A 24,255-nucleotide genomic window follows, 5' to 3' on the forward strand; every position below is an offset into this window, starting at 1 on the left:
CCCGAGATTCGATCGTCGGTACCTCAATACCTAGTTCAATCTCGTTACCGGTAAGTCTCTTTACTCGTTCCTTAATACATCATCTCGCAACTAACTCATTAGTTGCAATGCTTGCAAGGCTTATGTGATGTGTATTACCGAGAGGGCCCAGAGATACCTCTCCGACAATCGGAGTGACAAATCATAATCTCGAAATACGCCAACCCAACATGTACCTTTGGAGACACCTGTAGAGTACCTTTATAATCACCCATTTACGTTGTGACGTTTGGTAGCACACAAAGTGTTCCTCTGGCAAACGGGAGTTGCATAATCTCATAGTCATAGGAACATGTATAAGTCATGAAGAAAGCAATAGCAACATACTAAACGATCGGGTGCTAAGCTAATGGAATGGGTCATGTCAATCAGATCATTCACCTAATGATGTGATCCCGTTAATCAAATAACAACTCTTTGTTCATGGTTAGGAAACATAACCATCTTTGATTAACGAGCTAGTCAAGTAGAGGCATACTAGTGACACTCTGTTTGTCTATGTATTCACACATGTATTATGTTTCCGGTTAATACAATTCTAGCATGAATAATAAACATTTATCATGATATAAGGAAATAAATAATAACTTTATTATTGCCTCTAGGGCATATTTCCTTCAATAGTGACTAGAGAACTCTGTCAATCACTATCTTATCTGGAAGATTAACTCCCACTTGATTTAAGTGATTGTAGTACTCAGACATTCTGAGCACATGCTCACTAGCTGAGCTATTCTCCTCCATCTTGTAGGCAAAGTGCTTGTCAAAGGTTTCATACCTTTCGAAATTGGCATGAGTTTGAAATACTAATTTCAACTCTTGGAACAGCTCATATGCTCTGTGGTGTTCAAAACATCTTTGAAGCCCCGATTCCAAACCGTAAATCATGGTGCACTAAACTATCACATAGTCATCATATCGAGCTTGCCAAACGTTTATAACATCTGCATCTGCTCCTACAATCGGTCTGTCACCTAGCGGTGCATCAAGAACATAATTCTTCTGTGCAGCAATGAGGATAATCCTCACATCACGGATCCAATCCGCATCATTGCTACTAACATCTTTCAACTTAGTTTTTCTCTAGGAACATATCAAAATAAACGGGGAGCTACATCGCGAGCTATTGATCTACAACATAGTTATGCAAATACTATCAAGACTAAGTTCATGATAAATTAAAGTTTAATTAATCATATTACTTAAGAACTCCCACTTAGATAGACATCCCTCTACTCATCTAAGTGATCACGTGATCCATATCAACTAAACCATGCCCGATCATCACGTGAGATGGAGTAGTTTTCAATGGTGAACATCACTATGTTGATCATATCTACTATATGATTCACGCTCGACCTTTCGGTCTCAGTGTTCCGAGGCCATATCTGCATATGCTAGGCTCGTCAAGTTTAACCCGAGTATTTCTGCGTGTGCAAAACTGGCTTGCACCCGTTGTATATGAACATAGAGCTTATCACACCCGATCATCACGTGGTGTCTCGGCACGACGAACTTTGGCAACGATGCATACTCAGGAAGAACACTTGTACCTTGAAATTTAGTGAGAGATCATCTTATAATGCTACCGCCGAACTAAGCAAAATAAGATGCATAAAGGATAAACATCACATGCAATCAAAATATGTGACATGATATGGCCATGATCATCTTGCGCCTTTGATCTCCATCTCCAAAGTACCGTCATGATCTCTATCATCACCGACATGACACCATGATCTCCATCATCTTGATCTCTATCAACGTGTCGTCACATGGTCGTCTCGCCAACTATTGCTCTTGCAACTATTGCCATCGCATAGCGATAAAGTAAAGCAATTATTTGGCGCTTGCATCTTATGCAATAGAGAGACAACCATAAGGCTTCTGCCAGTTGCCGATAACTTCAACAAAACATGATCATCCCATACAACAATTTATATCTCATAATGTCTTGACCATATCACATCACAACATGCCCTGCAAAAACAAGTTAGACGTCCTCTACTTTGTTGTTGCAAGTTTTACGTGGCTGCTACGGGCTGAGCAAGAATCGTTCTTACCTACGCATCAAAAACCACAACGCGGTATAGTGATTGCTTTTTGATCTTCAGAAAGAACCCTGTTCATTGAATCCGATTCAACTAAAGTTGGAGAAACAGACACCCACTAGCCACCTGTGTGCGAAGCACGTTGGTAGAACCAGTCTCGCGTAAGCGTACGCGTAATGTCGGTCTGAGCCGCTTCATCCAATAATGCCGCTGAATCGAGAATCAACTAGTGACGGCAAGCAATATGTATATACCCACGCCCACAACTCTTTTGTGTTCTACTTGTGCATATAACATCTACGCATAAACCTGGCTCGGATACCACTGTTGGGGAATGCAGTAATTTCAAAAAATTCCTACGCACACGCAAGATCATGGTGATGCATAGCAACGAGAGGGGAAAGTATTGTCTACGTACCCTCGTAGACCGTAAGCGGAAGCGTTATGAGAACGTGGTTGATGTAGTCATACGTCTTCATGATCCGATCGATCCAATTACCGAACGTACGTCACCTCCGAGTTCAGCTCACGTTTAGCTCGGTGACATCCCACGAACTCACGATCCAGCAGAGTTTCGCGGGAGAGTTCCGTCAGCACGACGGCGTGATGACGGTGATGATGATACTACCGACACAGGGCTTCACCTAAGCACCACTACGATATGACCGAGGTGGATTATGGTGGAGGGGGCACCGCACACGGCTAAAAGATCAACTGATCAACTTGTGTCCTAGGGTGCCCCCTCCCCACGTATATAAAGGAGGGAGGGGAGGCCGGCCGGCCTCTCTAAACGCGCCAAAGGGGGGAGGAATCCTCCTCCTAGTAGGAGTAGGATTCCTCCTTTCCTAGTCCTACTAGGAGGGGGAAGGAAGGAGAAGGGGAGGAGAAGGAAAGAGGGGGCGCAGCCCCTCCCCTAGTCCAATTCGGACTAGGCCCATGGGGGCGCGCGGCCAGCCCTCGTGGCTTCTCCTATTTTCCCCTTAAAGCCCACTAAGGCCCATATGTACTCCCGCATTCCCGTAACTCCCCCGGTACTCCGAAAAATACCCGAATCATTCGGAACCTTCCCGATGTCCGAATATAGCATTCCAATATATCAATCTTTACGGCTCGATCATTTAGAGACTCCTCGTCATGTCCGTGATCTCATCCGGGACTCCGAACAACCTTCGGTACATCAAATCACATAAACTCATAATACCAATCATCACCGAACGTTAAGCGTGCGGACGCTACGGGTTCGAGAACTATGTAGACATGACCGAGACATGTCTCCGGTTAATAACCAATAGAGGAACCTGGATGCTCATATTGGCTCCTACATATTCTGCGAAAATCTTTATCGGTCAAATCGCATAACGGTATACGTTGTTTCCTTTGTCATCGGTATGTTACTTGCCCGAGATTCGATTGTCGGTATCTCAATACCTAGTTCAATCTTGTTACCGGCAAGTCTCTTTACTCGTTCCGTAATGCTACACCCCGCAACTAACTCATTAGCTCTATTGCTTGCAAGTTTTATAGTGATGTACATTACCGAGAGGGCACAGAGATACCTCTCCGACAATCGGAGTGACAAATCATAATCTTGATTCACGCCAACTCAACAAACACCATCGGAGACACCTGTAGAGCACCTTTATAATCACCCATTTACGTTGTGATGTTTGGTAGTACACAAAGTGTTCCTCCAGTATTCGGGAGTTGCATGATCTCATAGTCATAGGGACATGTATAATTATGGAGAAAGCAATAACAACAAACTAAATGATCATCGTGCTAAGCTAACGGATGGGTCAAGTCAATCACATCATTCTCTAATGATGTGATCCCGTTAATCAAATGACAACTCATGTCTATGGTTAAGAAACATAACCATCATTGATTCAACGAGCTAGTTAAGTAGAGGCAAACTAGTGACACTCTGTTTGTCTATGTATTCACACATGTACTAAGTTTCCGGTTAATACAATTATAGCATGAATAATAAACATTTATCATGATATAAGGAAATATAAATAACAACTTTATTATTGCCTTTAGGGCATAATTCCTTCAGCCGCTGCGTCCAGGACGTCTGCATTCCTTAGTTAAGGACGTTCAGGACGTCCATACTCCTTAGTTAAGGGCTTTGCTGAAATTAAAGCAATGCCATGGCTTACTCTGTTGTTTGGCATGAGTAGCCCCCTGATTATCTTGTAATCTCCCTTGCAAATGATGTACGGTTTTTTTAATGATCAATAAAGTTTGTTTTGACATGATAATTAATAATGTTGTTGCGCATAAGCTAGCTAAGATAGGGTTAGGGGAAGAACTTCGTAAGGTCTGGTTCGGTGTTCCTCCAGATTGCATTCTGGATGTTATTTCGGACGAGATTTCAAACTTCGTTGATTAAATATAAAGCGGCAATATTAACACTCAAAAAATAAAATAAAAATAAAATTGCCATGTGGTTTTCCCTAAGAAAAACGCAGTCTTCCCTCAAAAAAGAAAAAAGAAAAAAAAAGGAAAACGTAGTCATATCGCGCCGGTTGGACATGCTCTAATCTGGTCGAGTCGCACCGCGTAGCCGAGCGGGCGAAGCGAGACGACTAGCCAGAGTGACCCGACGCATCGGAGTATGCGAGCAGCCGAGCCGACGCCATCCCCACCCCCCATCTCCGGCGCCGCCCCGTGGCCCCAACTCCGGCCGCCGCTTAGCTCCGCCCGCGCCCTATTAAGCTTGTGAAGAAGCAGAGTTCAGTGGAGAGATTAACGGACCGCCTCGTCGCGGGGGTCTCGATGGACGACCTCACCCCATCGCCGGCGAGCGAGGTGCCGTTCCGCATCAGCTTCTCCGGCCACGGCGGCCACCTCCGCCTCGACCCTACCCCCCACCCGCCCAGCCCCGTGCCCGACTTCGTCCTGGTACGCGACCCCCCAAACTCCGTCCCGCACTGCACGTTTTTACTCAGTGCGAAGTCTGAACCCTAAACCCACCGATGCTGTAATGGCAACCGCAGCCGCCGGCTTACCCGCCCGAGAGTCCCAGCAGCGTGAAGGAGTACCTCGAGGCCAATTACCTCAACCCCGAGCTCTATGTCCCTACCGCGGCCAATGACGGCAGGGTGTGGGATGTGGACTGGTTCGACCTCGCCAGGCCGCCTCTGGAGCCCTCTGCCCCGCGCACCATGCTCGTCCCCGCCTGGGAGCCACCTTTTCGTCGACGATCGTTGTCGTCGTCTGAGCAGCAAGTTTGGGACCCTGAGTCTGTGCAGATGGAGATGAGCCAAGTGTTCGACTCGGGGACTGGGGGGATGGTGCCACGAATGCCAGGCCCGGCGAAGGACTTTGTGAGGGGTAGAGTCAACAGCCGGCCATTCCGCCCGGGAGGCCTGCAGGACGATGCAGCTGAGGCGGCAGCATTGGAGAAGGCATTTCCAGAGGGTGCGCGGAATGGTGATTGGGTGCGTGAGCTTATGAGTAGTGGCCCTGCTCTAAATGCTCCGCCAGGGTTCCCCAAGGGATTGGACTTAGGCCAGTTGAAGGTGCGATCCTTGTTAAATATCAAAGTGTGTGTTTATTTTACTAAGGAATGATATGGGTGTTCTAAACTGGGGCAGTAACAACTAAGAACTCCTGTCTTATGTTATAGGAGTATAACAGCCACTGGAAGTGTTTCCGGGATGGTGAGCATGTCGAGGAACGTGCATCTTCATCAAATGACACAACGGTAACCAGCTTAAATGCTTACGGTTCAACATCCACATCCCTGCAGTTTTGGCATTATATTCTGATTGCCCCATGGTTCTGCAGGATAAGTACTCGGTGCAGTTTGATGATTTGTTCAAGATGGCTTGGGAGGAAGATGATGTCAACATTGTGCCACATGAAGATGATGGTGAGCAATTGGCTGGAGATGAGGGAACCAACGTGATGTACTTCATATGTTCAAGTCACATGAGTATATTCTCTTTTTTTGAATCGCAGCAGTTACTTTCTATACCTACAGATATGCCATTTTGACTTTTCACAGTATCAATGCAATAATTTGAATATGTTTTTTAATACTAGCAAAAGACAAAAGAAATGTATTATGAAAGCATTTCTAAGATAGACCAAAGTTTGAAAATGCAGTCCGCAAGGATCACACAAAAACCTACACTTAGAGATGGAATATGAAGTAATTGATAAAATGCCCGTTACTACTATGTATAGAGTATGGTTTCTTGTGAAAAAAAACATATATAAATTACGGTTACTTAAAGAAAAAACTGTATATAGGCTACATGTGTTTCTCAATGCTATTAAGTCTTATCCGGTTCCGTGTTAATCCTCCCATTTCCCATTTGTAGATGTCAATGAACGAAAGGTTGATAAGTTGCAAGATGCTTCTGAAACTCTTACAATGGCAGACACTGACAAACAGGAAGCTAATGTCAGAGGAGATATTTCTGAAGCTCAAACGGACTTGGATAAAATGTTATCATCTGAAGTGAAAGATACCCGCAGAGAAACAAGTGGATTAGTTGATGATAAGCCAGCACAGGAGGGCACGGTAGGCGCACATTAATAAAAAAAATGCGACTCTTTGCATCTGTTGTGTTTCTTATTCCATTATCTTCATTGGTGCTTGGTGTTGCAGAAGCAGCAACATTTCTGAAGAAAACCGAACCACTGATTGTTATTTGTTTCCATTTCACTCAACAGGATTGGGCACTCGTTGTTGGGGATAATTCTATTGTGACAAACTTCCACAAACTTGTTCCAGATATGGCAATTGAATATCCCTTTGAATTGGATAAGTTCCAGAAGGAGGTAAAATTCTCATTAGCATCTGTACCTTTATCTGAATATTTGAAGTTTCCTATGCTGATGAGCATCTAGTGTGTTATGCTGTTTAAGAGCATGAACCACATTTCTTTTAACATGATGTTCAATAGGCACAACCATGCCACATGCTTGTGTAGTGGTTCATGCACCAGTAAATCGGTGATAGTGTGGTACCATATCTCTGTGCTTTGACCGTCTACACCATTTGCCTTGTCAATTACCATGAACAGAAAACATCCAATTTCAATTTACCTAGCAACTATATGAAAGAATTTTTAAATTTGTATTGGTATTACTTAGGATGGCACAAACTTTCTTTGTGCATGCGAGCTATCAACATTAAGAAACTTGAAGCTGTCGTCTTAACCTTCCCCTTATGCCCTGAAAACTGTGAATAACTATGTGTTTTGAAGTCTCAACCATAGTTCTGACAAAGCTCATTCACATTTTGAAGGGCTTCAGGTTTATGCATGATACAGAATTATGTGCTAAGAACTAATAAATTTGCACTCATATGATTTTACCACCATCTTGTGAAATACTGAGAGGTCGATAGACTAGGAGTCTAGGAATTCAGCATCCCTTCCAAATTCTCTATCCATCACATGCACTCATGCAGACACTTGTGTTCATACTTACGGCTCACACATTGACTACATATGGAAACAAATTATGTATTATGATAGCTGCAAATGGTACATTCCATTTCTATTTGTTCCTTGTCTTTGGCCCTTTTGGGACACAAGACTGCCATATAAATTTCGAACGAAAGGAAACATGAAGCAAGAAGGGGTGTCCCCTTCATATACTTCCTATCAAAGTTATGCATACAAGCAAGAGCAATCCCTAATTGCTATCACCTTATGGTTAGAATAGTATGGTACTTAATGCTTGATACAATTGCTAACCTGTATTCTTTGTATTTACCATAAATAGGCTATATATTATCTTGAGAAGGGGGAATCAGTCTTTGTGGCAGCCCATACATCAGCAGGAAAGACGGTTGTTGCAGAGTATGCCTTTGCTTTAGCATCAAAAGTACGGCTGACTTCACTGATTCTTTTCTGTATATTTTTTCGAAACTGCGGCCTTTCATTCTTCTTATTTACTCTGTTATTTGCGGTTAGCAATGTGCTTGACAGCAATGTGCTTGAGTTAGGAGATCTCTAGCTTACTATTTATTACCTATAGCTGCTTTGAGAAGTACACAGTATTCCTGAATCACGCTCACTTTTACTTTTGTTAGTAGATTTATGTCTAGAGTATTGCATACTTTGTTACACTATTTCTCTATGTACTGTAGCAGTTTATTCAGGCCCTCCCAAACATATTATGACATGTCTCGATAGAAGGAATGTAAGTGTGGACACTATGATAACAGACGTTATTGTGCAGCATTGCACCAGGGCTGTCTATACTGCTCCCATTAAGACTATCAGCAACCAGAAATACCGAGATTTCTGCGGGAAGTTTGATGTGGGACTTCTTACTGGAGATGTTAGCATCAGACCAGAGGCAACTTGCTTAATTATGACAACAGAAATATTGCGCTCAATGCTCTACAGAGGTGCTGATATTATACGGGATATTGAATGGGTATGTCATTGCATTTCTGATTATTTTTTCTTAGTGTAATATGCTCTGTTTTTCACTTTTCACTTCACATTTTTGCAATCTTGTTAAGGGCTTGTTCGGTTAATCCCCACCACAAGGGGATTGGAGAGGATTGGAGGGGTTTGAGGTGGATTTTGACTTGCTGGGGATTTAATTCCTTCCAATCCCCTTCGAACCCCTTGAAATCCTAAGCAACCGAACAAGGCCTAAGGGATCATGCTTCATGTTTCTGATGTGTGATTAATGATGCAATCAGGTAATATTTGATGAAGTGCATTATGTGAATGATGCCGAGAGAGGTGTAGTTTGGGAGGAAGTTATTATAATGCTCCCAAAGCACATTAACATTGTCCTCCTTTCAGCAACGGTATGGATCGAGTGAAAACTGCAATTTTATTACGACTGTTGCAATCAACCAAATATGTTATATATAGTATTGATGTTAACTGTTACCCAGTAATAGTTGAGTCATGCCAATTATGCAAGAATGGCATGTCATTAATTTAGTACTCCCTCCATTCCTAAATATAGTGCATATAAGCTTTTTAGAGATATTCCGCAATGTAGTGTGTATCTCCCTCCCCAAGCGATTTTGGACGAAACTACCCTCCCACCAAACCGAACAGCCAGCGCCCCAGCCCACCGCTTCACTCGCATCTCTCTCTTCCTTATCCCTTCGTCTCGCGGCTTTTCCCACCTGCCTCACCACCGATCTGCCACCTCTGTTGCTGATCCCCACTGATCCCTACCTCCATTGCGACGACACAGTAGATCGAGTTGCTTCTAGGCAAGAGGGCCGAGGTTGACGGACGAGGTGCTGCACAAATCGGCAAGCGGGAGCTCCAGCGCTGCGGCCGTAGTACGCCGCACGGAGGGCGAGCTCCAACACGTGAAGCTCAGTGGCACAGAGCAGGTTCACCAGCCACAGGAGCTCCAGCGTGAGCACGCGCACGCGAGCATCAACGGGGCAGAGCATGTTCTCCACCGACCGGGGGGGGGGGGGGAATCACGGCCACCAGCCCGTTCAACACGTGCAGCTGCGCACCGTGTCTGGCAGCAGCGAGAATCGATGGGCGGCGGCAAGATTCGACTAGCAGCTGAAGCAACGCGCCCGTGTCCGGTTTCTGGGCGGCCACCGCGTGCGTGTATGGCTGGCGACGGCGACACTGGTTGAAGGATGAAGGAGGGTGAGGGGGAGGAGAGGAGGAAGAAGATGGGGAAGAGCCAAAAAAAGGAGCCGCCTGACGAACGACGGCGCTGGAGGAGGAGCCGCCTAACGAACGGCAGCGCTGGAGGAGGAGACGGCTGACGACGGCACCACCGGAGTCTAGCTAGCATCGGCAACGCTGATGGGTGGAGTACGAACTAGTACTACTACTTGGACCTGGGCTGGGATAGAGATGGAGTGGGGGCTTTCTCGTCCAAAATTTGATGCCAGCACACTCATTGGTATATGGGCTAAAAACTATGCGCACTAGATATTGGAATGGAGGGAGTACATAATAGTTCAGACTTCTCTTCAGAACAGGGAATACTAGTACTATTCAGCTGCCTTTGGATTCTTAATTGATACTGAAGATCTTAAGGTGATTTGGTCGTAGCATTATGGCAAGTATGTGTAAGTTTCATAGTATCGAAGATTGTCTGATTGTGTAAGTTTCATAGCAAGCAAGTATGGTCTTATGATCCAGGAACCTAGATTATGTCATACATGTACAGGAATGCAATTTATTTGCTGGTTATGGTTATGCAAGTTTTTGGCTGCTACAGTATTCAACCACACCTATTACTGGCTGTAGCAACCGCTTAATGATAAGCAATGGTTAATGTGAAAATTTGATTACAAACTAACACATTAAATATATTGGAAAAGTGCGTTTCACTGTTGTGCTACGAAAAATCTGAAGTTTGATATTCCATATTATTTCGTTCATGTTCAGGTTTACTTTAGGCTTGACTTTTTAATTATTCTGCCAGGTTCCGAATACAGTTGAATTTGCTGACTGGATTGGCCGAACAAAACAGAAGAAAATTCGTGTCACATCGTAAGTGTAACGTGCTATAATTTTGAAGCGGGGGAAAAATGTACAGTTTACCCTTGAACCTATTTGATTTTGCTCCTCTAATCTAGTTTTGTTAATTCCAACCAGCCCCTCTACTATAGTATTTTGTGCAATAAAAATCTTGATAACTGTTTCTGTTGGTATAAGCATATAAGCTAATTATGATGATCCTATTAGGCCCTTTTTTTCACATGTATAATAAATTAATAACATGTCATATGACCTATTAATGGTCCACGCCTACTAAAACTTGCTAGCTGTATGGATGAGGAGGTGCACGCTTGGATCCCGGAGAAGTAATCAACATGCACGCACATATGATGATATTACATACACATGCTATGTTAATCACCTTTATGTAGTTTGATTGAGCCAGTAATTTGTTAGAGGGCCTGGCCGCGTGGATCATGGAGATAATTCAGGTGGTAGTGGCTTGCATGATTAGCTGGTTACCTATTTGATTCATCTTTCAGTGGAACAAAATGTGTCATTTGGTGTTAAACATTTGCCTATCGCAAGTGTGTATTTGTCCCTGAGAGGCTGAGAGAGAATGCAAATACACTCAGAGAGATAGAGGGAGGAGTTGAATTACACAGGATGGAGTTGAGTAGCTAGAGGAAACAGTCAGGGTACTGCGTTCCTTTGACATGTTTATAGTGGGAGCTGAGTTCTGCTTCTTGCCCTCTCATTTTTCCCTAAAGTAGGGGTATTTTTGAAACACTCTTCTTACTCTAGTATACGGACAACAATTTGCCCTTCCCCGATATGGGGGGCATAACACAGATACCTTTTTGGCTTGGTTGCACATAATTGGACAGTGTAGGAGCTTCAACAATATTGGGCTCTAGGTGAGGTTAAATAATTCAGCGCCTTACAGTGTAATTTTACATTCTTAACTGCACTTTTGTAATAACATGCTTCCTGTTCTTAAGCTCTTTCAACATATACTTTGTCATATCACAATTTGCATCACCGTTTGACCACTATATTTCACCAGGACTAACAAAAGGCCCGTTCCCCTCGAGCATTGCCTGTTCTACTCTGGAGAGGTATACAAAGTATGTGAGAAGGATATATTTCTTACTCAAGGATTTAGAGACGCCAAGGACGCTTTCAAAATGAAAAATGCAAACAAGTTTGGAGCGAAACCTGGAACAAAATCAGGAACTCCTGCAGTACGTGCTGGAACTCAAGGCAGAAATCCAGACACGTCTAGTAAAGGGAGAGATCAGAAGCACCCAAAGCACCACCAAACCAATTCAGGAGCAGCAGCAATTCAGCAAAGCACCTCAGGGTCAAGGAGATCTGAGTCTTCATTCTGGATGCCGCTTATAAATAACCTTTTGAAGAAATCACTTGTGCCTGTATGTGAGAAAGATTGCTTTTGACATCTCTCCATGTTTTAATTCACGACAAGTTCTTTGGACCTCATGTTCTTCTGCTTTGAAATGTTACTTTTCATTGTGCATTCTGAACCTAATACTCCATTGTAGAATAACAATTTATCTTATCATTTTTTGGTCATGAACATAATTTTCCTTTATCTATTGTACTATTGTATGTTACTTAACATTTGACATGACCTTTTCTGATCATTTCTAGGGTTCTTCTGCAGGTGGTAATTTTTTGCTTCTCAAAGAACAGGTGTGATAGGTCAGCAGATAGCATGTTTGGTGCTGATCTCACCAGTAGTTCTGATAAAAGCGAAATCCGTGTCTTCTGTGATAAGGCCTTTTCGCGCCTCAAAGGATCCGACAGGAACCTTCCTCAGGTTATCCAATAGCAAAGTTTTTGACTGGTTAACTTAACTTTGTTTTAATGCTATAGATTTTGACATCTTTGTTAGGTCGTAGGAATACAAAGCCTTCTGCGAAGAGGAATTGGAGTTCACCATGCTGGGCTTCTTCCTATTGTGAAAGAAGTAGTTGAGATGCTGTTTTGTCGCGGTGTGATCAAGGTTAAGCTTTGAACATCTAACTGATATTTCTTCTTTGGAAAAGGTTCACTGTGGTCCGCAAACCCCTTATAGTATAGTGCCTAGCGCACTTAACATTGTCAACTATAAAACCTGAAATCTGAGGTCTGACCTTCCTAACATTAAAAATTGGTGGAAATAACCCTCTATGGTGGTTTTGCATGGTGGTGTTTTCACGGTTGCAGCGATTTTGAACACATGGAGCTCCAACGTGGATAGGTTAGAATATTGGACAACCACACCATCATGGCCCCGCATGTCATCTTCTTCCTCCTCCCGCCTTCTGTCTCTGTCTCTCCTGGCCTTGCCCCCCCCCCCCCCCCCCCAAACATCTGCCCTAGCTCCGCCAGTGGCCACCGCCACCTGCTCCTCTTTGTTAGGCATCACCTCCTTACTCGATGGCCGCGTACTCCTCCATGCCTTCCAGAGCTCGCTACACTCCGCACTGACTCGGAGCAGGATGAAGCTCCCGTGTGCCATGGCATGATGGAACTATCTCCTCAACCCGAGCGCGGATCTGGAGCTGATAATGATTGACCCGTATGCTGCTTGTGTCTCGAGTCCAGTGGTGCAGGTCTGCTGCTCACATGGAGCCGAGCTCATCTCAAATACTGCCAACTAGCGTTGTACTCTTCCTCCCAGCTGATTTTCCGATCGTCTCCAATGGTGTCTCTCGCCTGAAGAGAGTGAGTGGAACATGATGCTATGTGTCCATGTGGGGTCCTGACATGGCTGTGCAGTCTTCCTACTTATCTAAGCCGGAGCTCCACCTGTGGAGAGCTATTAGCACAGTTGCAAAACCACCTCGCGAAACCGCTCTAAAGGGTTTTCTGCACTGGTTTTGGAAGCTGGGAAGATCAGATGTCAGGTTTGATAGTTGAGAGGTTTAAGTGCGCCACGTATTATACTTGTGAGGGTAAACTGGACTTCTCTTTTCGTCTTTCAGTTACATGTTAGAAACTGATGTACTAAGCTACCAGGATTTTAACTACTCCATTGTCATCTATCTACTTTTTGTCTTAATAGTTGCACTTCTTGAAGCCTGAAGGGAAACATTCATGGACGGTCCATATGATGTAGGATATTTGCTAGATGTAAACAAAGTATAAAACTATAAATGCTTACTAGTGAGTAGTGGCTACTAGTTGGCAGTTGTGCACTGTGCTCGAATAATCATTGCCGAACCAGTATCATGGGGACAATTTGTTTAGCTTGAGTGAGCTAACAGTGAAATGATTGTTCGGTTCAAACCACAGTGTTGTCAGCTACTAGCTAAACAGTTATATTTTAAAATAGCATGTGCTGCTGCAGTTATATTTTATAAATTAACCGAGTGGGAACCTTTTGACTTGCTTAAACTCGTTGCAGGTACTGTTTTCCACTGAGACATTTGCAATGGGTGTTAATGCTCCTGCAAGAACGGTGAGTTCTTTTTTGTTTCTTCTCTCATACGGAGGGTTTCAGTATTTCTGTATCCTGTGTTCAGACTTCATATTTCTATTATACTTAAACTAAGCATGGTCGACCCACTCGTAGTTTTACTTATATTTGTATATTTGAACTGTGGTAATGAAACCAATCAATTGTCTCCTCATTTTTCGAATTGACTCTAATGTGCTAATGATGCGTATCTTATACTTAGTGTAAACTAACATCATTCATTCTGGCTGGTAGCTGCTATACCTTAGCAATTAATTCTAATTGCAGCGAGGTGCTAATGGTCATTTTGTTATGTTTTATAGTTCAGAACCTTGGAAGTCCTTTTTCGATTTATTCATGTGGGAAGCATGAAGTAGTCACCACTTAACACTCACCTCACTGAGATTTGGGATATAACTGTCAATTTTTTGTCTTGGCATGTGTATTGGGAGTTTGGGACAATAATATCTAGTGATTGTATTATGGTTTGCGGTCACTTCTCTTGAATATGCTTTGGACTAGACCAATTTTAATGTATTGTTAGTATCTTGCCAACATTGATTGACAGGTTTCTTTTTCTAAATATATTTTGCAGTTTGCTGTTGACAGTTACACATAATGTCCAGTGTTTAGTTCGTGCAAACATAAATGTAGTCAGGCTGATGCACATAGTGTTTTTTCTTATTTCTGTGCGCCATTTGGAATCAAGCTAATTGTTGCTCATGCTTAGTTTATATGTTTGAGCTTACCATGCCTTTTAAGCCCAAGATTCTGATAAACTGCTCTGTGCCTCCGACTAAACCTTGCAAATTCAACAGGTCGTGTTTGATACTTTAAGGAAGTTTGATGGAAAGGAACATCGAAGGTTACTTCCAGGGGAATATATTCAAATGGCTGGACGAGCTGGTAGGAGAGGACTAGATACCATAGGTACAGTGATAATGATGTGCCGTGATGAAATTCCTGAGGAAAGTGATCTGAAAAATCTTCTTGTTGGAAAACCAACTCGACTGGAATCTCAGTTTCGACTAACATACACTATGATACTACATCTTCTACGTGTGGAGGAACTTAAGGTATACCTCTCACTGTCGACTAGAAAAGTTTCCTGCTCAGCCATGTTATTTGAATAAGTTTTGTAGTTAGATGTGGGTGTATTTCCTGTGGCCAACCATCTTTCAATTTCCCGAGCTCATGGGGCACATGCACATGCTCTGAAATATATATGTTTCAACTTTCAACTCTGGATACTCAAAATTGCAACATAAACTCGACATATATGTCCCTCTTGCTAAACTGCTCAAATCAGCTTATTTCCTCTTATACAATCTTCTTTCTTGAGCTTATCGGCGCTGAAGCACATGCATTGCGAATATATATGTTTGAATTATAGACCAAAAACTGAAATAAGGTAGAAATATATGTTGCTCTTGCTTCTGTTAGACATGTATATATTAGCTGTCTGATATCCCTATTGTTTTAAGGGGTTTAGTGCATTTTTTCTTTGCCTGTATACTGGCTATGGCCTCATGAGAATACAAGTTCCTATTCCTAACAGCTGCACTGCTCAACTCAGGTTATTTACTTGTTAAAACACAGTATATTGTCAATCCATGTTTTGATAAATATGTTGACCAGAGAGTCTGTATTCGGGGGTAACACCTTGTACCTGGCATGGGTTGGTGCCCCCATTATCTCTACCATTGGATGTGCATTGAGATCTGCGCACATTCTCTTACCACAAATATATCGTGAGAGCATGTGCACAAATCTCGAGGTATTGTTTGAATGGCTGACACAGTGGAAGCACCCAGCCATACATACAAGCAGAAAATCGACTCATGTATTCAACTAAATTTCTTGAATTGCAGTCTGCTTAATTTGCATTACTGTTTGATGTGAGGTCGCGGGCAGTTGCAATTGGCACTGGTTCTGAATGAGCATAAGATGGAAGTATAATTGATTGCATTGTCGTTAATGTTATTATCAGCTGGAAATACTCAATACTTGATAAAACTTTGTTAAGTTTAATTTTCTTTTCTCCTAGGCATACTGACTTTACTATCAGTATATATTTTTTGCTTTGGGAGACGCTAGAATGCGTCTTGATGTATTTCATGGAAGGAATAATGCCCAAGGCCAAAAGGCCCTACAGAGGGCGTGACTGTCTTAGATCGATGTGTGCCACTATGCTCTTTTTAAAATGTTCCAGAGGAAACAGGATATCCTTCACAGATGCATTGTCTTGTAGGTGGAGGACATGCTTAAGAGAAGTTTCGCAGAATTCCATGCACAAAAGGATTTGCCTCAGAAGGAAAAGCTGCTTCTGCAAATGCTACGTCAACCTACAAAGACAATCGAGTGAGACATCAACCCTTCTTTACCAAATTGTATTAACACGGTTGGTGCCAATATTTGATATTCTTGCACTAATGTTTAATTTATGGGTTGGGTATCTAATTTGTGGAACTACAACCCTTGGTAGAATAGACCCAGCACAGCTTTAGAGTAATTGGCACTGCAAATATGTGATAGAAAATACTGTAGTTGGCAAATGTGTTGATCTAGTCTCATTTTTTGGATATGCAAAAACGACCATCTATTCCTAGAGGACTAATCTTTGTTCGTCTGTCCAAGTTGGCAAATGAGTAAATACGCAGCAATATCTTATAACCAAATCTTGGAGTAGTCTGTTGAACTTGGTTACAGAAGATAAAAAAGATAAAAAAAACCGTAGTTACAGAAATGCAGACATTTATTTACTTAGTCCTCTACCTCCCAGGCTCCCAGTCATGAACTGTACATCTAGCCCCCAAAAGGATGGGAGTGTGGCAATATAGTCATTTTCTGCAGCACCTTGCAGGACTAGATGTACAGTTGGGTTGATCCAGGGCACATATCATAGAATCAGTGATCTTTGGTTGTCATCAAATGCTAAGCTGATATGTTTGGTGCTTGGTATTTTCTTTTGTATACAGTTAATAAACAAATAAACATACAGCTCAGTAGATAGAGTGTTTGTTTCCTATGCAGAAGGTCGTAGGTTTTACCCCTACTTGGCGCGGTTCAGTTTTTTTCCTCCTTGTTAACAACCTTGTTAACAATCATTCGTTGGGCCTTTTGGGGGCTTTCTTATTTAGTATACATTTTCATCATTTTTTTCGCAGTGTTATCTATATAGCACTATGAAGCATGTAATTCGTTTTTGGTAAAGCACTAACCATATGGTGTAATAATAAAAAAAAGTTGCAAGATCGTATATTACATGCAATAAATTATCCTATCTGCATCATAATTTATTAAATTCATTCTTAAATCATCAGGTGCATAAAAGGAGAGCCTTCTATTGAAGAATATTACGATATGTTTCTAGAAGCCGAAGAACACAGGGAATTTGTCACAGAAGCAATTATGCAGTTGCACACTACTCAGCAGTTCCTTGCGCCTGGAAGATTGGTGGTTGTTAAATCCAAATCTGTATGTATTCATTCTATTGGGTTGCATTTTATGCATGCTTTATTTTTTCTGTTCATCCTTTCAATGATTTTTTTGTTTACTTATCCTGTCACAAATAAGAATTCAATTTTGCGACCTTTTATTAAACAAATAAGGATCCCATACCAAGGGGAGAAATCCTTCAATTCAGGAGACATGGGTATACACACAAGTAGCTTACTGGAGTTGAGCTTGGCCCAAATTCAATCTTGTGTTTGAAATTAAGCTTGATATCTGCATCTTCTTGATTCAAAACTGAACTAAATTTCTGTTGGACCCCAATTAGCTTACCACCTTTGAGCTTCTTTCTCAGCACCTCCAGTTTGAATGATAAGAACTTTGACCAGCCATTTTAAGCAAGCTACATTAACTGTGGACTTCTTGTGGCACTTCTATGTAATTTATTTGATTCGACGCAAGAAGTCTGTCACTTCTATATAATGAATCGAATTTAGAGGTCATCCAGGGGCTCACTGGTAGCACCATGGTTAGTGGGATATACAGCTTGGGTTCGGTCCTCACTTGTTCCTTAATTAAATCAGTTCTTTGTTCCTTCTAGACATCACCCATTTAATCTACTTGATTTCATATAGGTTCTAATATTGAAACATCTTTTCTACGCTTCTACCATGGATTCTGATAAACCACAGTAGGCTTGAGGATAAAGCGGTGCTTTGCGCTTGCTTAGTTCTCCTACTTTTATTACAAATGGTTACTGGCACAACAGTGGCATCTTTTCTGCATTATAATGTGTATGTTATATGGCAGGATGATGATCACTTGCTTGGCGTAATTGTGAAAAATCCATCCACTACACTAAAGCAGTATGTTGTTCTTGTACTGACCGGTGATTGCCCTTCATCTGCGCTAGCCCCTAATTTATCCAGTCAAAATGAGAAGGGGCCAGGGGATTCTCAAGGATATTTTATTATCCCGCCGAAAGGAAAACGTGGCATGGATGATGATTTTTTCTCTTCCTCTAGAACACGAAAAAGTTCAGGTGTTATCAATATAAAGCTACCATACACGGGGGACGCATCTGGAATGGGTTTTGAAGTAAGAGCTGTGGAGAATAAAGAGATTATTAGTATATGTACAAGCAAAATAAAGATTGATCAAGTCGGACTCCTTGAAGACATTAGCAAAACAGCTTACGCTAAAACAGTTCAAATGCTTATTAAAGAGCAGACAGATGGAAAGTATCCTCCTGCGCTAGATGCAATAAAAGGTACAGATATTCTGCGATGGCTAAACTGCCATATATAATCTTGTGCTATTCCATTAAAGGTCAAATCAGATTAGAAAAAAGACCTTGTCTGCATGCTGATTATTGTGTTCATCTAGTATGTTCCAATTCGTTTATAGTCAATCTTGTAAGTAGAATAAGTTACAGGGTTATGGTGTATGTGTTCTCATGGCGTATACTTCCCTCAACTCCTAAGGTGTTTGTGCTAAAAAGACTTGAGCAAGAATTATTGAAGTTGCAACTAGGATAAGGCAAAAAAAATGTGATCATATAACTCTTAATTTTCACTATCTTATTAGTACAGTAGAACTTATCTTGAGTTCCCTGATGTAACATCAGCATTTGATGATTTACCTAACCTTTGTGAATTTATTTAGGCGTTTCTTTTGATTGGAAAGAGCTCAATAATCTTTTAATGCTCTGTTCCACTTCCTGCACTTGATTTATCAACTGTTTTGACTTGTTTATTTTCGATGCAATGCAGACTTAAAAATGAAAGACATGGATCAAGTTAAAAGATACCATGCACATAACAACCTACTGGAAGTAATGTCTAAAAACAAGTGCCATGGTTGTATAAAATTGAAGGAACATAAGTCAATGATGAAGGATCAAAAGGTGCACAAGGATGAGCTGGATCAACTGAAATACCAAATGTCAGATGAGGCACTTCAGCAGATGCCACAGTTTCAAGGCAGAGTAAGACTTTACATATTTTTTCTTGTTCTTGTGGGTAGATTAGAAAAAAAAAGTAAGTTCCTTAAGCAACCATATCTATTATTTCTGGCACAACAGAATCCAAGGGGATTGGGAAACTTAAAATTTCGTAAGTTCTCCAATCATTTCTGATCTGGGTCTGCACATGAGGTTTTTGGTTTCTATCCTACTGTATTGAAAGTTGAAACAACAGTTTGGTTTTGAGTATAAATCATGAGGCTAGTGTTTTTTCATGGAATGTGTTTATGTAGGCTCAGTCCAAACAGAATATCATAATTGGCATGCGGAGTGGTCCAGTTACACATGTTTGTGTTTGGGAACTGTCATAGTTGATTAGTTACCGTGGATTGCTCAAAAGGCCACAACCAGGATACCAAGAGGGAAATATCATTTCTTGGAGTGTGGACCACATGCACCTCAATTAATATTTTGACCCTTTAAGATTTCTGTTATAACAATTTTATTTTTCCATGTGTGCAGATCGATGTACTAAAGGAGATCCATTACATCGATTCCGATCTTGTTGTGCAACTTAAGGGCCGAGTGGCATGTGAAATGAACTCTGGTGAAGAGTTAATATCAACAGAGTGTTTATTTGAAAATCAGTTGGATGAATTAGAACCCGAAGAAGCTGTGGCTATTATGTCTGCATTTGTTTTCCAACAACGGAACGCGTCAGAACCATCTCTCACTCCGAAACTGGCTGATGCCAAAAGGAGGTTAGTTTCTTTTTGTTGCCTTCTTCTAGTGCTTATCTCTCCAGCACACCTTGTGTCTTGGACCCGGTAACGTTGCTAAGTACGTACTACCTCTGTTTCTTACATTAATGAACAGAGGGTGTAATTGCTTACATGATACATACCTCAAGTACCTTTTGTTCTTCTCTCTGTCTCCGTATTAGGCTCTATGACACGGCAATCAGCTTAGGACAGCTCCAAAAGAGGCACGAGGTGCCTGTGGATCCTGAGGAGTATGCACGTGATAATCTCAAGTTTGGTCTTGTTGAGGTTGTCTACGAATGGGCAAAGGTATTACCACTACACACATCTTGGTAGGAACTCTTTCTGTGGGATGGGTGTAAAATTCTAACTCTTTTTCTGCCGCGTCGATGTGCAGGGAACGCCTTTTGCGGACATATGTGAGCTGACAGATGTATCTGAAGGGCTGATTGTAAGAACAATTGTGCGGTTGGATGAAACATGTAGGGAGTTCAGGAATGCGGCTTCCATAATGGGTAACTCTGCTTTGTACAAGAAAATGGAGATCGCGTCCAACGCCATCAAGCGTGACATTGTCTTTGCAGCAAGTTTGTATGTCACAGGAATATGATGCATGTAGGCTCGGTGTAGCCTAAACCTAACGGTGTTTGTAAGTAGAGAAATTGCTGTTCTGGATGTCTAATTTCTTCACAAGCCCAATCTTAACAAGCGCTCAACTGTAAAGATGTTTTTAGTGACAGTACCATCTGACACCGTTGACACCAGGTGCTCATGAGTGAGTAGAATCAACAAAATCTACCGCATTGTCTAATCAATTTCTGATGTTTCTAACCAACAAACATGTACAAGAAGAATTGCTATGACTTCACAAAGCTATACAGGCCTATAAATGTTCAAGTCAGTAATCATATGGCAACATTTACAGAACGTAAAATCTTGGGTGTACGTATAATTCAGCCCCCCTCCCCAAACTCTCTGGTGAACCTTGTATACACTCCCAGCTCCGCCTTGCTCACCGTCGGTCTCTGCCACGCAAGGACCTTGTCGAAGTCTGTCCTGGAGATCGGAGGCGGGGTAATCTACATAGCCATAGGAAAAACCACCTGAGCAAAAGATGAACCGAGGCAAGAGAGAGGTAGAATAACACGCTGCTGCAGTTTATAGTGTTTACCTGGTCAGCCATGCCTTCCGCCGCGAGCTCCTCCATGGTGGTCTGCACGGCCCCCGGTTGCTTTGGCCCGCACGGCGTCCATGTGCCGCCGCCGTCCTCTGACCTGAAGAAGAACATGGCGTCCTGTGTCTTGCGTATGGGCTCAAACAGCACGTCCTTCACCTGTCAAAAGCGCGCGAGGGAGAAGTATCAGTGTCTCGACACCACATATGTTTATTGTGTGCAAGAAAAGGCTGGGGGGAGTATGGTGGCATACGCAGACGGCGATATCCGAGCCGGAGAAGCCATCTGTCCGGTGAGCCACACTCTCGAAATCGCTCTTGGTCAGGCTGTGGGGGGTGTCGCCGAGATGGACCTGCGAAGGTGAAGTCTGAGTTAACTGAACCTTGTAGGGGTGACTGAAGTTGGTAGCAATGTCAAGGTGGGGTAGAGTTGACTGAAGTTTTCTTTTGGTCAGCTCATTACCTTGAGCATGCGTTGTCTAGCTTTAAGGTCAGGCAGTGGAATGTAGATGCGCTTGTCGAAACGTCGCCTCACGGCCTGGGGCACAAGTATGACAGGTTCAGTACTATAAGGATAACACACCACACAGATGTGCAGTGCATTTTTTTTTCCCGCAGAAAATATGCACATTGTAATTATATGAATATTTGATAGATGTGTCTACCTGATCCAGAGCATATGGAGTGTTTGTAGCAGCAAGAACAAGGACCTTGTCATCGTTATGGCCAACACCCTGCAATATTACAAGCATGGCAAAAAAATGTGTTTAGTTACTGCTGAAGAAACCGTGATCAATGGCAGTTACTTTGCAAATTCTAAATTTATAGACAGACATATGCATGCGGTTGCTTTTCTGACAACAATCTGAGCCACTGCATTCTACTTGATTGAAGGACAACGATCCTGCTAGTTTCTTGTAAAAAGAAGACAGTGACAAGTGTTCTACAATGTCTGAAGAAGTCACCTGCATTTGGACGAGCAGCTCCGTCTTAACCCTCCTAGAAGACTCACTTTCATTACCTTCTCCACGTTGGCCACACAAAGAATCAATTTCATCGATGAAGATGATGGAGGGGGCATTTTCACGAGCCATTTCGAACAGGTTTGCGACCAGCTTTTAGCTTTCTCCCATCCACTTCGAAAGAAGATCCGACGAAGATATACTACAGTTAGTTCAACACTGAGCATTAGTCCATAAGTGGCAGGATGGTGATGATATGCATTAGCACCAAGGAATCCCAAAATAATTCAACCCTTGGCTCCAAACATCGGCGTTGCAACAAAAAATAATGTGACATGTTTGCTCTGGAACATAATTGTCAATCAATGTGTGATGTGTCTCTGTTGTTGGAGCACATGATTGGAACTGCAAGATAAGTGAATCACAGCAATCACCTGAAGAAGGTGGAGTCGGCCTCCGTCGCGACGGCTTTGGCCAAGTAGGACTTCCCCGTCCCCGGCGGCCCGTACAGGAGGAACGCCCTCCACGTAGGGCTGGACCAAAAGCTCATAGCTCGCGAGCTTAATAAGCGCTCGATAGTTTGGCTCGTTAAGCTCGTAGCTCGCTTCTTAATGAACAAAGCCAATCATTGATTTTAGCTCGTTAAGCTTAATGAGCTTAACGAGCGAGCTAATGAGTTTCACGAGTAGCTCGTTAAGCTCGTTAGTAACAGCACAACGCATATTTTCATTTTACATGACAATTTTTTTTTGTAGCACCTCAGCCCATCTATTTAATCTAATCGACATATGAGGCAACAAACTACTTCATTTCTTTTTGTCATTATATTTCATCTTGAAAACCATACCTCCACACTCATCATGTATATCATAACACATTATAGTCTGTTAACGAGCACCCGCGAGCGCTCACGAGCTTAACGAGTTTCAAACGAGCCGAGCCGAGCAGAGTTTTCTGCTCGTTAATCTTAACGAGCTTAACGAGCACGAGCTTAACGAGCCGAGCTGCTCGTTAGTCCACCCCTACCTCCACGGCCTCCGCTTGCCTGCAATTAATTGTGAACTGTCACAAACAGGCGCTTCCTCCGAATTGAGGCGAAATCGACGAAGAATCTTGTGGCACCTGATCACGTACCGGTGAAGAACTGCGGGAACCTGACGGGGAGCACGACGGCCTCCTGCAGCGCCTGCTTGGCGCCGTCGAGCCCGGCGACGTCGCTCCACCGCACGTCGGGCTTCTCGGAGACGATCGCCGAGTGGAGCCCCGCGCGGAGCTTGGCCCGCTCCGAGGCGCGCTCGTCCTCCTCGTCCCCGCCGCCGCGGGGGTCCGTCTTCCTGGTCGCCGCCGCCGCCACGCCGTCGCCGCCGGGCCCGCAGGGGGCGGGGCTGCCGTCGAGGAGCGCGCGGATCTCCTCGGCGCGGGCGACGTACCCCGGGAACCTGGCGGCGATGGCGTCGCGGACCCTGGGGTTGTGCTCGTACCTGAGGTGCGCCGCGAAGTAGTCGAGCGCCTGCACGTAGTGCCGCAGCGCGGCCGCGTAGTCGCCGGCGTCGTCCTCCTGCACCGCCCGCCGGACCAGCGCGACCGCCTGGTCCTTCATGGCGCCGTACATCGTCGGCAGCCTCGATCGATCGCTACGCCCACGCAGGGTTGCGGTTGGAGAAGGGAGAGGAGGAACTTGAGCGCGACGGACTCGTGCGGTGCGGTCTGGTCACCTTTGGGCTCGCCCATCCCCACACGTCAGAGAGACAGCGAGCAGGGAAAAAAGGGAAGCCGTAGCAGTGGGCCGTGAAAGGATGCTGCCGTGGTGTTCTTATTGGGCCCGTTGAAGCCCAAACGAACGGGAGGCTGGCTTGGCTGGTCGCCCGAGCACAGCAGGGTTCTCTCTGCTCTTTCGATTAGTACCACCTCGCTTGCGGAGAGGGGAGAGGCGGTCGAGTGAGCTATAAAAGGAGGGGGAGGGCAGCAGG

The 24,255-nt window shown here is 43.4% G+C and overlaps 1 protein-coding gene and 1 pseudogene across 2 annotated transcripts; one reads left to right on the forward strand and one right to left on the reverse strand.

The window, feature by feature from the left end:
- Positions 1-4,655: 4,655 nt before the first annotated feature.
- LOC125517257 (DExH-box ATP-dependent RNA helicase DExH11) lies at positions 4,656-20,914 on the forward strand. Of its 2 annotated transcripts, none has more exons than XM_048682435.1 (22): positions 4,656-4,997; positions 5,093-5,617; positions 5,725-5,802; positions 5,886-6,033; positions 6,425-6,627; positions 6,780-6,887; positions 7,839-7,940; positions 8,298-8,498; positions 8,773-8,883; positions 10,494-10,561; positions 11,577-11,943; positions 12,195-12,350; positions 12,426-12,536; positions 13,923-13,976; positions 14,792-15,049; positions 16,225-16,334; positions 17,297-17,450; positions 18,237-18,696; positions 19,199-19,413; positions 19,912-20,150; positions 20,333-20,459; positions 20,548-20,914. In XM_048682435.1, the coding sequence occupies exons 1-22, from the start codon at positions 4,872-4,874 to the stop codon at positions 20,758-20,760; spliced, it is 4,134 nt and encodes a 1,377-aa protein (XP_048538392.1). In that variant the 5' UTR covers positions 4,656-4,871; the 3' UTR covers positions 20,761-20,914. The 2 variants fall into 2 exon arrangements, with proteins under 2 accessions (XP_048538392.1, XP_048538393.1); XM_048682436.1 differs by having other exon boundaries at positions 5,886-5,970.
- Positions 20,915-21,032: 118 nt separating this feature from the next.
- Positions 21,033-24,178, reverse strand: LOC125517258 (annotated as a pseudogene).
- Positions 24,179-24,255: the final 77 nt, after the last annotated feature.

Source organism: Triticum urartu, chromosome 6 (genome assembly GCF_003073215.2).
Source record: "Triticum urartu cultivar G1812 chromosome 6, Tu2.1, whole genome shotgun sequence".
NCBI lineage: Eukaryota > Viridiplantae > Streptophyta > Magnoliopsida > Poales > Poaceae > Triticum > Triticum urartu.